Source organism: Artemia franciscana, chromosome 10 (genome assembly GCF_032884065.1).
Source record: "Artemia franciscana chromosome 10, ASM3288406v1, whole genome shotgun sequence".
In the NCBI taxonomy this organism is placed as follows: Eukaryota; Metazoa; Arthropoda; class Branchiopoda; order Anostraca; family Artemiidae; genus Artemia; species Artemia franciscana.
This window is the reverse complement of record NC_088872.1, coordinates 25017518-25030718: the sequence shown is the minus strand read 5'-3', so window position 1 is coordinate 25030718 and position 13201 is coordinate 25017518. Positions and strand designations below refer to the sequence as shown.

Sequence of the window (13201 nt, the reverse complement as noted above, 5' to 3'; positions counted from 1 at the left end):
CCCTAAATTTGTTTTCGAATTGACATTTTACCATTAAGATTAATTTAAAGAACTGTTACCATTCCTGAATCAACTATCAATGGTAATTTTTTCCACTAGACAGCTTTACAACGATTTTTTGAATTATTCTTGCTATAGGCTGTTGTTTGTCTTTTAAGAGTTTGCAGCTGCCGCTATAACCATGACATATATAACACAGGAAAGAGCCTTCAGCTTTTCTTCGCTGGATCTAGCAAACAACAAACCCCGGAAAACCTTAGAGCAGAGTCGCTCAAGTACGTCATCATATCCCAGAGAAGTAACTTTTCAAAAGGTACGACTGTACTACGCTGTCTTTATGATTTTATTCTGTTAGATTATGATATCATATCCCTTATCAAAAGAAACGTGTGTTACATTACTATGCATGTGAAGACACAGTTGTTGTCAAGAATTACATTTTTTTTAGTCGTATGTTTTTAATATTTACAAAAGATTTACAGAGCTATACTCATAAGGTTGTATTCAGGGACTTTGCCCGGCCGGGGAGGGGGGGGATGCCAAAAACCTTTCAAAACGCAACAAAATTTGTTTAATACATTTTCGTTACCTTTGTATGAGTAAAACAACAATTTTGGAGAGGGAGAGGTGTTAAACCAGGTAACTCCGTCCCCCTTGGACACGCTCCTGGTTTCAAGCTATTTTTAGAATACTCGTAAATTCATTTTCAAAATAACATTGTATTATTAAGACTAATCAAAATTACACCATTCCTGAATCAGCTATAGTTGGTGATTTTTTCTCACTAGACGGGTTTTTTTAACGCGGTTTTTCATTTTTGGTTACCATGGGCCACGGACCGTGGTTTGTTCTTTACTAGGTTGCCCCTACTGGGGTAACCATGATTATTGGAAATTTCAAGATTTTGAAGGCTATGGGTAGGAAGGCCCCCATACACGCGTGTATGCCAAATCCAAGTTACAATTAGTTTGGTGTAAAAAAAAACATTAATTTTCATAACTAACGATGTCATTGTCGGAAACAGCCTAAAGAAGTCATAAAGACGAATTTCAAAATTGCAAATAATTATTTGCCAAAATCCTTTATAATTAATTATATCATTCCTCTCTCTCTACCAAAAAAGACTCTTTCAAATTCCAACCGTATACGCATATATTACTAAAAACACTGTGTAGAGTCAACAGTTAGTGAACTTAATTGCCTTAGGGCTTGAAGTGATTCATCTTGTCCATTTAAGCCTCTTTTCGTTTTTTGGCAAGTGAATTTTGACGTGGATATTATGCCAATATTATTGCCCTTTTGTGGTCTTAAGTTTATGACGCCCCTCATCAGTATGAAATGTTAACACGAAGTACAAATGACGTGACTCATTGATGAAAAGTATCGTGGGTGGACGCGATAAATATAACTTTTCCTACGTGGCACCGGACACATACCATGAATGAAGTATATATGCTATTTTTGTCAAAGCTTTTATAGTAACATATTGTAGCAAGCTTTTGATGCTTCGATCTTGCAGTCTTGTTTTTCTTTTTAGTATAGGGAAATTCTTGTTTGCAAAATATAAATTAAAGAATGAATGAAAAAACTTATCTTCCCCCAGATATATCCAACCAAAATTTTTGTGATAGTCGTTTTATTCAAAATAGTCAAATGGTAAAATAATCATATTTCTGGGGTTTACGGAACTCCCCACATCCTCCGTTTCAAGGGCTGTAAGCTATACAAGCTGCTCATTTTTAACATATAAGCTTTTCATTGGGAAAGGGGTATGTTTTATTCTGGGTCTCTGAAAAGGCTTTGAGTATTAAAACCTTACGGACATGTTGAGAAGGATACCGAATGCAATAGGAACATATTATGCCAATCCTTGTTTTCAAAAGGGAATATCAACAATATCTAAAGAACGGCGGAGGGTATTAAGATGAAACTTTCAGGGGATATGGAAAAGTGATTGTAAGGCAACCAGCCCTGTTTTATTTGTTAATAATAATTTTTGGTTATTTTATTTTGAAAAATCATAGGACTATATCTGCTGTATAGTTTAATATTGCTCTTTAATTTTCTTTGAATAACTCCTTTTCAGGGAAGTTTTTTTTTTCAATTAATTAAAAAAAACAAGTCAAACTTAAGATCTGTAGAAACTGCCACAAAGATGAGCAGGGTCAACATCCCCCCCCCCTATGTGTTCTAAAGATCAGGACGTAGTTTGCACTTCAACTAAAATAAGATGCATTTAAATGTTTTTTGTTTCATATCTTTACAATTCCAAAAATTTTGAAAATTTTCGGAATGAATTTCAGTATATGTAAAACTACCAATCCGCATTTATTTTTTCTTTTAAGTAATTAAATAAAAAAAAAGTTTTTTTAACTGAAAGTAAAGAGCAACATTAAAACTTAAAACGAACAGAAATTACTTCGTATATGAAAGGGGCTGCTTCCTCATCAACGCCCCGCTCTTCACGCTAAAGTTTGACTCTTTCTCTCAACTCTACTTTTTAAAACAGTGAAAAACTTAGCGTGAAGAGCGGGGCGTTCATGAGGAAGCAGCCCCTTTCATATACGAAATAATTTCTGTTCGTTTTAAGTTTTAATGTTGCTCCTTACTTTCAGTTAAAAAAAACTGGGTTTTTTTAATTTAATTTCTGAACGTTTTTGAATCAATGCATGTTTTGATTTTGGCTCTCCGCGGAGGAATAATTAAAACGAGATTTGCATATTTTTTTTTTTGGCTAAATGGCTTTCTCATAGTTTTGATCGAAATATTTTGAGAAAAAATTGAACGGGGGAGGAAGCCTAGTTGCCCTCCGATTTTTTGGTTTACTTAAAAAGGCAACTAGAACTTTTAATTTTTTACAAATGTTTTTATTAGTAAAAGATATACGTAACTTATAAATTAGCTTACGTAACGAACTTTTGTATTCTCATGTTATTATTACATATATGAGGGGGTTCACCCCCTCGTCAGTACCTCGCTCTTTACACTGAAGCTAAAATTGTGTCCTAATTCATTAAGAATGACCCCTGAATCACAAAAGCCCTAGAATAAATAGTTGAAATTACTAAAAATACTTTAGCGTAAAGAGCGAGGTATTAGGAGGAGGTGAGAACCTCATATGCGTAATAATTTCTGTTCGTTTTAAGTTTTAATGCTGCTCCTTACTTCCAGTTGAAAAAACTTTTTCATATTTATTTTTCCATTGTTTTTTTTTAATAATGCTAGAAAATCCTGAGTTTCGTTCATGGAAATTTTCTTTTAATTAAAAACAATAAGAAGTTTTTTTCAGCACTAAAAAAGCTTCAGCGTAAAGAGCAAGGTATTGATGAGGAGCAATACCCTCATGTACGTAATAATATATGTTCGTTTTAAGTTTTAATGTTGCTCTTTACTTTGAATTGGAAAACTTTTTTTTGTTTTTTTTTAATAGATACCAAAGAATATGCGCAACTATATAAGTTACCCATACTCTTTGGTAGATACCTCCACTGTGAGGAGATTACAGAATAATTCTTGATTACCTATATTTTATGCTTTTTGAATTGCCCAAAGATTTTCTTCTATAGCCATAGGCGCTATTTGAGGGTGGTGACCGGGCAGTTCCCACCCCTCTAATGATGTGGAACATCTGTTAATTTATTAAGTAAACCTTAAAATGATAATTGGCGAGAAACTTCTTTATGTGTTGCTAGTCTCACGTTTTTGTCAAAACACAAAATTGGCCTAGGCTAAGAGGTGCATTATATGTATTTTTCTATTAATTTAGCGTTGATGTGAACAAAATTTTGATAACTCAAGCTTCATTTAAATTTTGACATGCCAAGGCACTTACTTTTGCCTGAAGTAGAATCGGTGATGGGGGCGGCAAATGATGGCAGCAAAATTCTGTTCGAAACCTTGTCTTATTGTTTTATTCGGGATTCGGTCATGTAGGTTCAGTCCGAGTATGTGCCTTACGTACCTATGACCAAATGAGTTCAGAACTCTAACTTTGGATACTTTTATTGACCATTTTCCGTATTCGTATTGCAGGATAGAGCAAACAAAGGATTCATACACCTGGCTTTTCGTCTTAATACTAATCTCCCTTCTTTTCTAGAGCAGTCCACGCAGTTGTGAAAAGACAGTGGAGGCTAGTGATATGCTGGCACTTAATTCATCCACTATTATTGTATGTGACTCAGACTTGCTATTTAAATTAATCGACTAGTTTAATCTTGCAATGGTTCAGTATTAGAAGTTGGAAAGATTCATCTTCCGTCACAGCCTTGTATTCTCAATACTGATCTTCAATTCCATGGGGGTATCTACTATAGATACTCTCAGGAGCATGCCTTGCGTTTTAAGGGATGAACTACCTAGCAGCAAAGCTTGCTCAACGTAAGTCCAAACCGGCGATGTTGAAATCCGAGGCGACGTTAATATCAACACACCCTTGTATGGCTTTCCTCAAAATTCAGTCCCTTACAATGTTGAAAAGCTCTAGGAAGAGGATACAACCTTGTTTCGCATGGAATACAATATTGAACCAAGACAAAAGTTCCTCTTTGACTGAGATAGGGCTCGTGTGTGCTTGTACCATACGTGGATTCGGTAAACGATCTTGGGCGGTACTCCATCTTCCAGCCTTATTATTCAAATTATCTTTGAACATTTGTCTTAGCATGAAGAGCTGATGGGTACATCTTATGCCTACTCTGAATTTAGCTTGGTTGCGTTGGGTTGTCGAGTTTCTTCCAGATCTGGAGCAATTCAGGGGAACGTCGAGAATGATCTTCGCTGCTATGCTAATAAGGGAAACACCGCGGTAGTTTAAATACAGGGATAATATCCAAGTCTCGCCGATCCTGAGGAAATGCTTTGTGTGTTTAAATCACAGTGGAAAGATCTTGAAGTCCTGGACTTTGGCTAGGTGGACATTGTCTTTGGACTATGGACATTGAATATTTTTGTTGAAATCCAGTCATTTCTAAGGTTTTGCGATCAGAGACCCATTTTTGCACTGTCATATTCTTCTTCCAAGGATCTTTTTGGATGCCTCATTCATATTTTCTTTGATTGAGCTTTCATTAGTTCTCGATATTGCTCGTTGACCCAGATCCAGAATCCAGAGCTAAAATGCTAAACCGATTAGAAAGCTCTAAGAAGAGTTGTTCTAGGATTCGTTTGTTTTGAGAGCTAGGATAAAATTCACTTGTGCTTGGTCGGTCCCATTTTGGAGCTAATTTCAGCGCCTCTAATGGCTGTACAGTCCATAATCGAGTTTTTCCCCTGCCTATCTATACAAACGTAGTCGAGTTAAGACTGTATTCATGGATCTCTTGATCTCAAGGTAATCCTATGCAACGGTTTGTTGATCTAACTTCACGACACTTCTCCATCACTGACCTGTCATTGAATCCAAATTTACCTACAACTTACTCATTGTTGGCGTCACGGCTACCGACGTAGGCATTGAAATTGACTGCAATGATTGGAAGGTCACGCCTTGGTATGAATTTAACTAATTCTGTTAGTCTATCTAAGAATTTGTTAATTATGAATTCCTCAGAAACTTTTGTGAGACCGTAGGTGACAATAACAGTAATACTGAATAAATGGCTCTCAAATGAGGCCTCACTCAACCGTGGGGATATAGCTTCTCAGTTTCGGAGGCTAATGTTGGCTCTCTTATTCACAAGGAGTCTTACAGCGGATTGATCCGAACGAACGCTTGGACGAGAATTAAAGAAGTCAAAGGGAATCCTGTTCATCAGGAGTAAATACAAGTTCAGTTTTGATGTCTTCATTCATCCTCATTTCAGATGTGCCAAGGATGTCAGGATTCTCCAGCAATAAATGTTCTTGTTGTCAACCACTTCATTGAACAAATATTCCAGAACCCTACGCCGCGGTATCGTCGCCGTTTACATAGAGGGCTTGCTTGCTGATTTTTCTCTGGGGTCACTGGAGCCACCGGGCATCGTTCGCCGGCGATACAGTAGGTCTGAAACTTACGTCAATATTGTGTGCTGTTTCCATTTAATATTGAACTCTCTGGTCCCCAATTACAACCGGTACCTCTTCTATGACTGGTGCACGCCATCCAAACCGGGTGCCAAGAATCTGCCAGTGAGACTCCACCTCTAGTTGGGCGCGGTAGCAAGACCGTCGAATTAATATTATGTTTCTTTGAGGATTGTATTGTTTATTACGTATTGTGTAATGTTTTTCACATTTACCGTGATTTCCTTCCACTTGAAGGAAAATGTGCTATTGAGGTCTTCGGGCAGGCTCTCACCACATTTTTTTTCTGTTAATGTGTGGTATCCATTATGTAGAAACTTCTCAAAATAAGTTTTTAGACAGCTTAAAACTAAGTCTAGGTTTCCATTTTTCAAAAAAATTCCCACAGAACCCCCTCTTTCCTCTGAAGAGGATCTCAGACCCCCTCTTGCCCCTAAATAGAAATGCTGAAATTTCACTCAGGCAACTTACTACGGCATATAGCCTACAAAGCGATTCAGTGCGAAACCAGTTAAGAAACATTTCGCGATTTCTTTCAATTCTTTTCACTCATTACAATACGTAACGCATGTAAACTAAATTAGCAATTAATCTATTTCAAATGCTTCAGTTTGTCTTTAGTACGAAAACATCTAGAGGGATTCAGTAAAGGAATTAATTAGGATCAATTGCTTTTTAAGTTGGCTTAAATTATCCAGTGCTTCAGATTTCCATACCCTTCTCTGTTGATGGAATTCACGAAAACCTAAATCCTAGGAGGAAAATCTGTGGTATGTGCTATAACCCAGAACTATCCTAATCCTAGTTGCAGCAAGTACACTATCTTATTACTGCGTTCCTCCACAATCTTGCTCTTCCTAACTTGATATTGTAAACCATTTGCTCATATATCTGAAAATAACGGCTGCTAACCTTGGTCTTAGACTACTTATATTTTCTAACCAACACATTTTCTTTGAAAATTATATCATTCTTTTCCCTCAGGAAAATGGTATCTTCCTTTCCTTCGGAAACAGTATAAAACGGCACCAAAAAGTACCATTGCCGTTTGACATCCTTTCAAATAAAATTCTCTTTTCCGCGTTGGCTTAGCTAGGTAAGCTGGAACTATTTGTGGAAAAACACGCTGTGTCGTTTGGAAAAAAAAGCTTCCTTTAAAGAAGTCGATTTCTTATCAAAAATGAATGGAAGAAATACAAATAAGCGAGTAACAATACAAAGTTCACCTTCTGATTTTTTCTTTGTTATGTTTTTTATCAAGCAGTTAAGTTCTTATAAAGCAGTGCCGAATGAATAACAAAAACACCTTCCCTAATGTTGAAGACATTATAAACGAGGAAAATTAATTGTCTTTGTAAAACTGTCGGATGAAGGTCGAAATATAGTTTTATTGTTGCTACTATTAATAGCAAAAGAACAAAATGTAATTTGTGGATACATATTGGTACCTTTCCAATGGGTTCCCCCGTCCAAGTCATCATGCATTGCCAATTGCAGAATACCTCATACAGGGTGTTGCCATCGTCAAAAATTGCAGATCCCAGAACTCGAGGATGATGCACTTTCACTGGTAGCGAGGGGTGGTGATTTCAATAAAAGGGTAAAAAAAGTTTTTGGATTTCACGAAAAATGTAAGGAATAATGAGAAAAATCGCAAAATGTTGAGATTTTGGAAGAGGAATGGCCTGGCCCAAACTCCTATTTCCTGCATATGTGGTTGTCGAGAATTATATGGAAGGATATTCTTTGGAGGGCAAAGGACATTGCATTTTGCTTGTTTATGATAGCGCATGTATTTTATGTTTTTTTTTACGGTTGTAAGGGTTTTTTACTTTGTCAAAACGATGCTGTTGGAAAGAGATTTGAGTAAACTAAAATGGGTTTGTTACATATATTAAGCTCTCTGGAAGCAAAGCTTCATTCCTTGCCCAAATTAATTGTCATTAGGGGAATATGATGCTGATCTTTGGAAGATGAACGAATGATGGTAAAACATTCGGTAAAGTTTTACATACAACATTTCCCCTTGATGCTGTACAAAGGTTCTCAGCACTGAAACCCATATAAGGTAATGGTATCTCTTCGATAAGCCTCATTCGAAGAAAACTTATGCTCGTTTTATTTTTGTTTACAGCAATCATTTCCCTTGCTTTTTGAAAAAGCAAGGCCAATCGTGTGGTTCTCGCCCAGGAGATCAAGAACCCCCCCCCCCCACATCCAAAGAAATTGAAAGGTAATTTTCAGTTGTTAAACGCTGCACTTTTTCAGTGCGGTACAAAACACATTAACAGTCTGTTGAAAGCAGAGGTCCCGAAATGAATATCGAAGGGGGGGGGGGGGGGCTTGAGACAAGCAAATTATTAGAATTGGCTAGCTCCTTTTATGATAATTATTGTACATTTTTCATCTTCTTTCATTAGACCGCGACAATTGCTTTTCTAACATCTTCATAAGGTATTTATAACCTTAAAACGGTATAGTGCAGGTGTCCAAAAAATCAAACCCTTGCTATGATCACGTTTTAAATGACACAATACCCTTGCGGTAAAAGTGGCTCCTATAACAGAAGAAAGGAGCCAAGCCGTAGAAAATAAGCTTTTGAAATGATGACTTGTTGTATCGTCCTGATGTTCCTGATTTTTATAACACTTGGTGATACTTGTGACAGTCTATAGGAAGTAATTTAAATAAAGATATGCGTGTATTTAAAATTTGAACAAAACGTTAAGTACATTATCTTATCCACTACATTCTAACATGCTGAAGCTACTCTAACGCTACTATATACTATAACGTCCTGAAGCTACGTTGAATTCGTTAATCTTGGTACTGTTAAAGTTCAGCAAGATATGACACCGCTGAGAATGAAAATATGCATCGTATAGCCACAGCCCCGTTTTGGAGGGGTCCACCTCATTCCCATTTAGTGTATGGGGTAGTTTCGTTTCGGTATAGGCGATCAATATCTCAATGACAAAGAAAAGTAATATCTACGTAATACATATATTCATATAAAACCCGTATTTGATTTTTCTGGCAGAGAAGGACCAGGATTCCCTACATCACAACCTTTAATGTAATTGTCAACATGCTCAAGTTGCAATTTCCTGCTAATAGTGAATTTTACAAGCAGAAAAGAATCAGAAGTGCCAACAGTAGTATTGATTTTTATATACGATACTTTCAATCCTCCTCCTCCGAGAAAAAAAAAACTGTAGAACAACGTAGCATCAGGATTTCCGATAAACGGTATATTTATTCACGAATTTACGTAATATTAACAAATCGGTCTATGAATAAATATAGCTGCCGATGTGTTTTTGTCTTCTTCTGGTACTGCAACTGCAGCTTAGATATATGCGTGGTAAAGCTAAAGCTATCTAAAAGCACCGACTGATACTGTTTGAAGTTAATGGCAATAAAGCTTCTTAAGAGTATGGATCTCTTCTACTTATTATTAGCTCATTTCCTTGTTACAGAATAAAAAAAAAAAAAAAAAAAAAAACTTCCTGAATCTCCCTTTTAGCTCTTCTTTATATGCTGTTCTGTTTCCTATTTTGTCGTTACCTATTGAACTTCCTGAATCTGCCTTTTAACTCTTCTTTATACGCTGTTCTGTTTCCTGTTTTGTCGTTACCCTTTATGCACATTATTTGAAAACAAGATATTTTCCCATTTTCACAAGTTTTCTATTCTTAATTTTTACCAGTGAGCAGTTTTATTCTACAAACCAGGGTATTGTACACGGTACTTATTTTTGACATGAAAACGAATTTGGCTCTCTTGGAGCTAGTTAGTCTTTACGAACAATTAGATATCATCTAAATAACTTAACACCATCGGTACAATGTATAACAATCAATCTATAAATTTAACTTAAACATCAGCTGCTATATTTTGAAATTAAAAAACAAACTTGACATAGACAGAAAATATGTACCTTAGAGCCCAAAGAGAATATCCGACATTTTTGGCTTTGAAAATCTCTGAGTATTAAAATAATCACAAAGAAGATTAGGTGAAAAGGAAAAGATACCAATTTTCATAACTTAGTTTTGTTTAAGGCTGAGGTTCCCTGTGAAATGTGATATTTTGTGACAAGTCTAAAGCTGTAAATTGCAAAGAAAACACAAGGTACTTATATCATTTGACTCGCTAGGTTCAGAATCCAGAAATAATTATGATATTACCTAGGTTTTTTGTTAGAGGATGGTCTAACCTTCCGTGACAAATATGAAAATTTTCCTGTTTAAGCTATAGTTTCCTAGATAAGCGGTGCCGTTATCTAGCGGCCGCAACGTAGCGTTGAGTGATGTCACCAAAACGTTGTCTATGCAAACCATCGGAGTGGGTTTCCTAGAAAACGTTGAGTGTCACTGTAGCGTCAAATAGCTATGGTGTTAATCACATGATGGCCGTTTTATTGACGATAAACTGTTTTGGAACGTTTTTCAAATATAGCGGTGACCGTTCTGTTTATAACGATGAGTAAAACATGACTTTGAAAGCAAGTCGAACAACTAATTTATCTAGTTAAAAAACATAAGATATAATTCAATAAAAAATCAAAAGAGTATAGACAGGCTAATTTGAAGCAAAATTGGTGGAAAATATTGGTGCGTAATTCGGTGCGTAGACCACTAAAATTTAAACCATACGGTGAAAAAAGTTCCATTTTGAAAAGAATATAACTGTCAGTTAACTATATTATATGATATAAAAATCCAGTTATACTTTTTAATATAATTATATTCATTAAAATATCTCAGCTACTTCACCTGCTAAATAGCCGTATAGTTTAGTTTTATTTTTTTGTATAAAACGTAATGTAATAATTGATATGGTTGTGTGCGGTAATAAACATATTGAAAACGATTATATACGGTCGCACCACTTTCTAGGAATTAACGGGTTGATCGCCTTAAAGACAGTCGTTATTAACAACCGGCCGTTAAATAACGGCACCGCTTTTCTAGCAACACAGCTTTACGCTACCCTGTCCACCTTTTTTCAAAAAAATACAGCGCAAATTTTACGAAATGTAATCTATCAGATGAATAAAACTGATTGTCAGCTATCAAATGATATAAGAATTGTTATCTTATCTTGTAATATGAAAACCTAGGTCTTAGGATTGGATAAATATAACATACCAAAGTTTTGCACAGGGAGAATAAGCCTAAAGCCTATTGTTCATTTTTAACAATAATTTCCTTGTAATGCTCTAAGGTACAGATTTTTCTTTATCAATATTCAAAACCGGGTACTGTACTCAGGTCACAGTTTCTTATTTTGGGACTCTAGAGGCTAAAGCAGGGGCTATACTTGGCTAAAAAAAGGAACTGTTTATCAGTTTTTCCTCAAAGGTACTACCTTGTATCAAGTTTGTCTGATAGTTTATTAAAAAGCCTAAAATGGTTTATTATTAAACATACAAAGTTCTTTTTTAACTATGCAGCGATTGCAGCAAAGATATGGTTATTTTTGATGGAATTTAATTTTCATTTAAAATGGTTGCCTCTGCTTTAATCCTAAAGCCCAAAAAAGCTCGCGTAGCACAATATAGAAATTTTAAACATATTTTCCCTTTTAAAATAAAAACAGCAAAATATAACTAATTAATATTAACTCATAAGATTGACGCTTTGAAACTCGGTACATTAATAGGCATGGAGACATCAAATGTAATTTTGAACGGTGAGTAGAAATATCCGTACTGCTACACCAAAAGAAACATCTATCGAAAAATAACAACGAAAAATTATATCTAATATTTATTTTGGAACTAAAATAGAGTCCATTATTTATTTTATGACTACAATTTTATGACTTGCAGAAAATATTCCCTAGCTTGTATCAGTTTTAAGTTGATTTTTGCAAAATACTATTTGTAAAATTTACTATTAGGACGATTTTTCATATTGAAGCCGTTAGTTGCGACTACACTATACAACCTTTCACACAAGCATGATTTAAGACTTTACGTTATGTTACGTAATCTTACGGAGCAAGTTTTGTCCGTAACGTCCGCAGTGACAAGTAGTCGTAAGTGCTGCATCATGGGTGTGGGAAAGGTGACAGAGCCGTTTTCAATTTTTCAATAGTTTGCTTGTGATGATTGTTATGATCTTAGACTATGATCCTCATGATTTAATAGGTTCTTACATTAGCCTAGTCTAAAAGGGCTTGTGGAAGTGCGAAAGACTCTACTTAACGTAACTTAGTCTCTTACGTAAAAAATGTGCGTTGTGTGAAAGCTACTTAATGGTACTTCCAAAATTATTCGATCTGCTCCAGCACTATATTGCAATAAATTTTCAGCATGCTTCAACTGAGGCAAATTTAACAAGCTAGTACACTATGATTTATCAGTATATAAGTTCCAATGTTTATGGAGCTCTATTGCCAGATGAAGCATAAAATACGTAATACAACTTCACTTTACCTAGAGTTTATTTATGTAACGTGTGTTCAAAATTGTATCAAACTTTCCCGAGATCCATGGACACTTTATTATGTTTTTTTCTTTTCTTTTTTTTGGTACGACGATTTTTGTTTTTCAATTGCACTTAATCTCACGGCTGTAGTATTCTGTATATGTTCCCGAGCATATTCAAGCATCGTGATTATTAGATGAGTGCCATATTCACTTAATGGCTCCCTTCGTAATATTTTAGATAAACCTGGAGCTTTTCTGTTTTTCAGCTTGGCTCTTCATTAGAACTTTTGAATTTAAAGAGTCCAAGAAAACGAGAGTTTTTTCTATTTACACCAAGGAGTCCATTTAAATTGCTCATCTTTTTTGCTTGTTCTTGCTTCATTAACTTCTTTCGCATTTGTTCGTGGATTAGTTCTTGCATGTCAACCTAAAAAAAAATTTCATTTTAATTTAAATATACCAAACAGTAAATTTCCCAAGACTTTTATAATTCAAACATTTTAATAAACAGCAAATCAGAAGGGGCACTAGCATAAAATGAAACCATAGTTGTCCCATTCTAGTCTCGAAGTCCAAAGCTTATTTGTGGGATAGGAGCCCAAAACTCATTTCTAGGACCGAATTTTTTTTGGGATCTGCCAAAATCGAGTCATGGTTATGAAATTCTACACAGGTCTGGTCCACTCAAAACAGGAAGAGAACCAAGTTGGTTGAAACGAAGCAGTTGCTGGTCGAGTTTTTTTTTTCTATTCATCG

The 13201-nt window shown here is 35.5% G+C and overlaps 1 protein-coding gene across 2 annotated transcripts in view; it reads right to left on the bottom strand.

The window, feature by feature from the left end:
* Positions 1-8688: 8688 nt before the first annotated feature.
* The window catches only part of LOC136031964 (bicaudal D-related protein homolog), a 117107-nt gene continuing 112594 nt past the window's right edge, over positions 8689-13201 (bottom strand). For both annotated transcript variants that reach the window (XM_065711979.1, XM_065711978.1), the window contains one exon: positions 8689-12872. In XM_065711979.1, the coding sequence (XP_065568051.1) occupies positions 12708-12872 (165 nt within the window). In that variant the 3' untranslated portion in view covers positions 8689-12707. The remainder of the gene's footprint in view (positions 12873-13201) is intronic.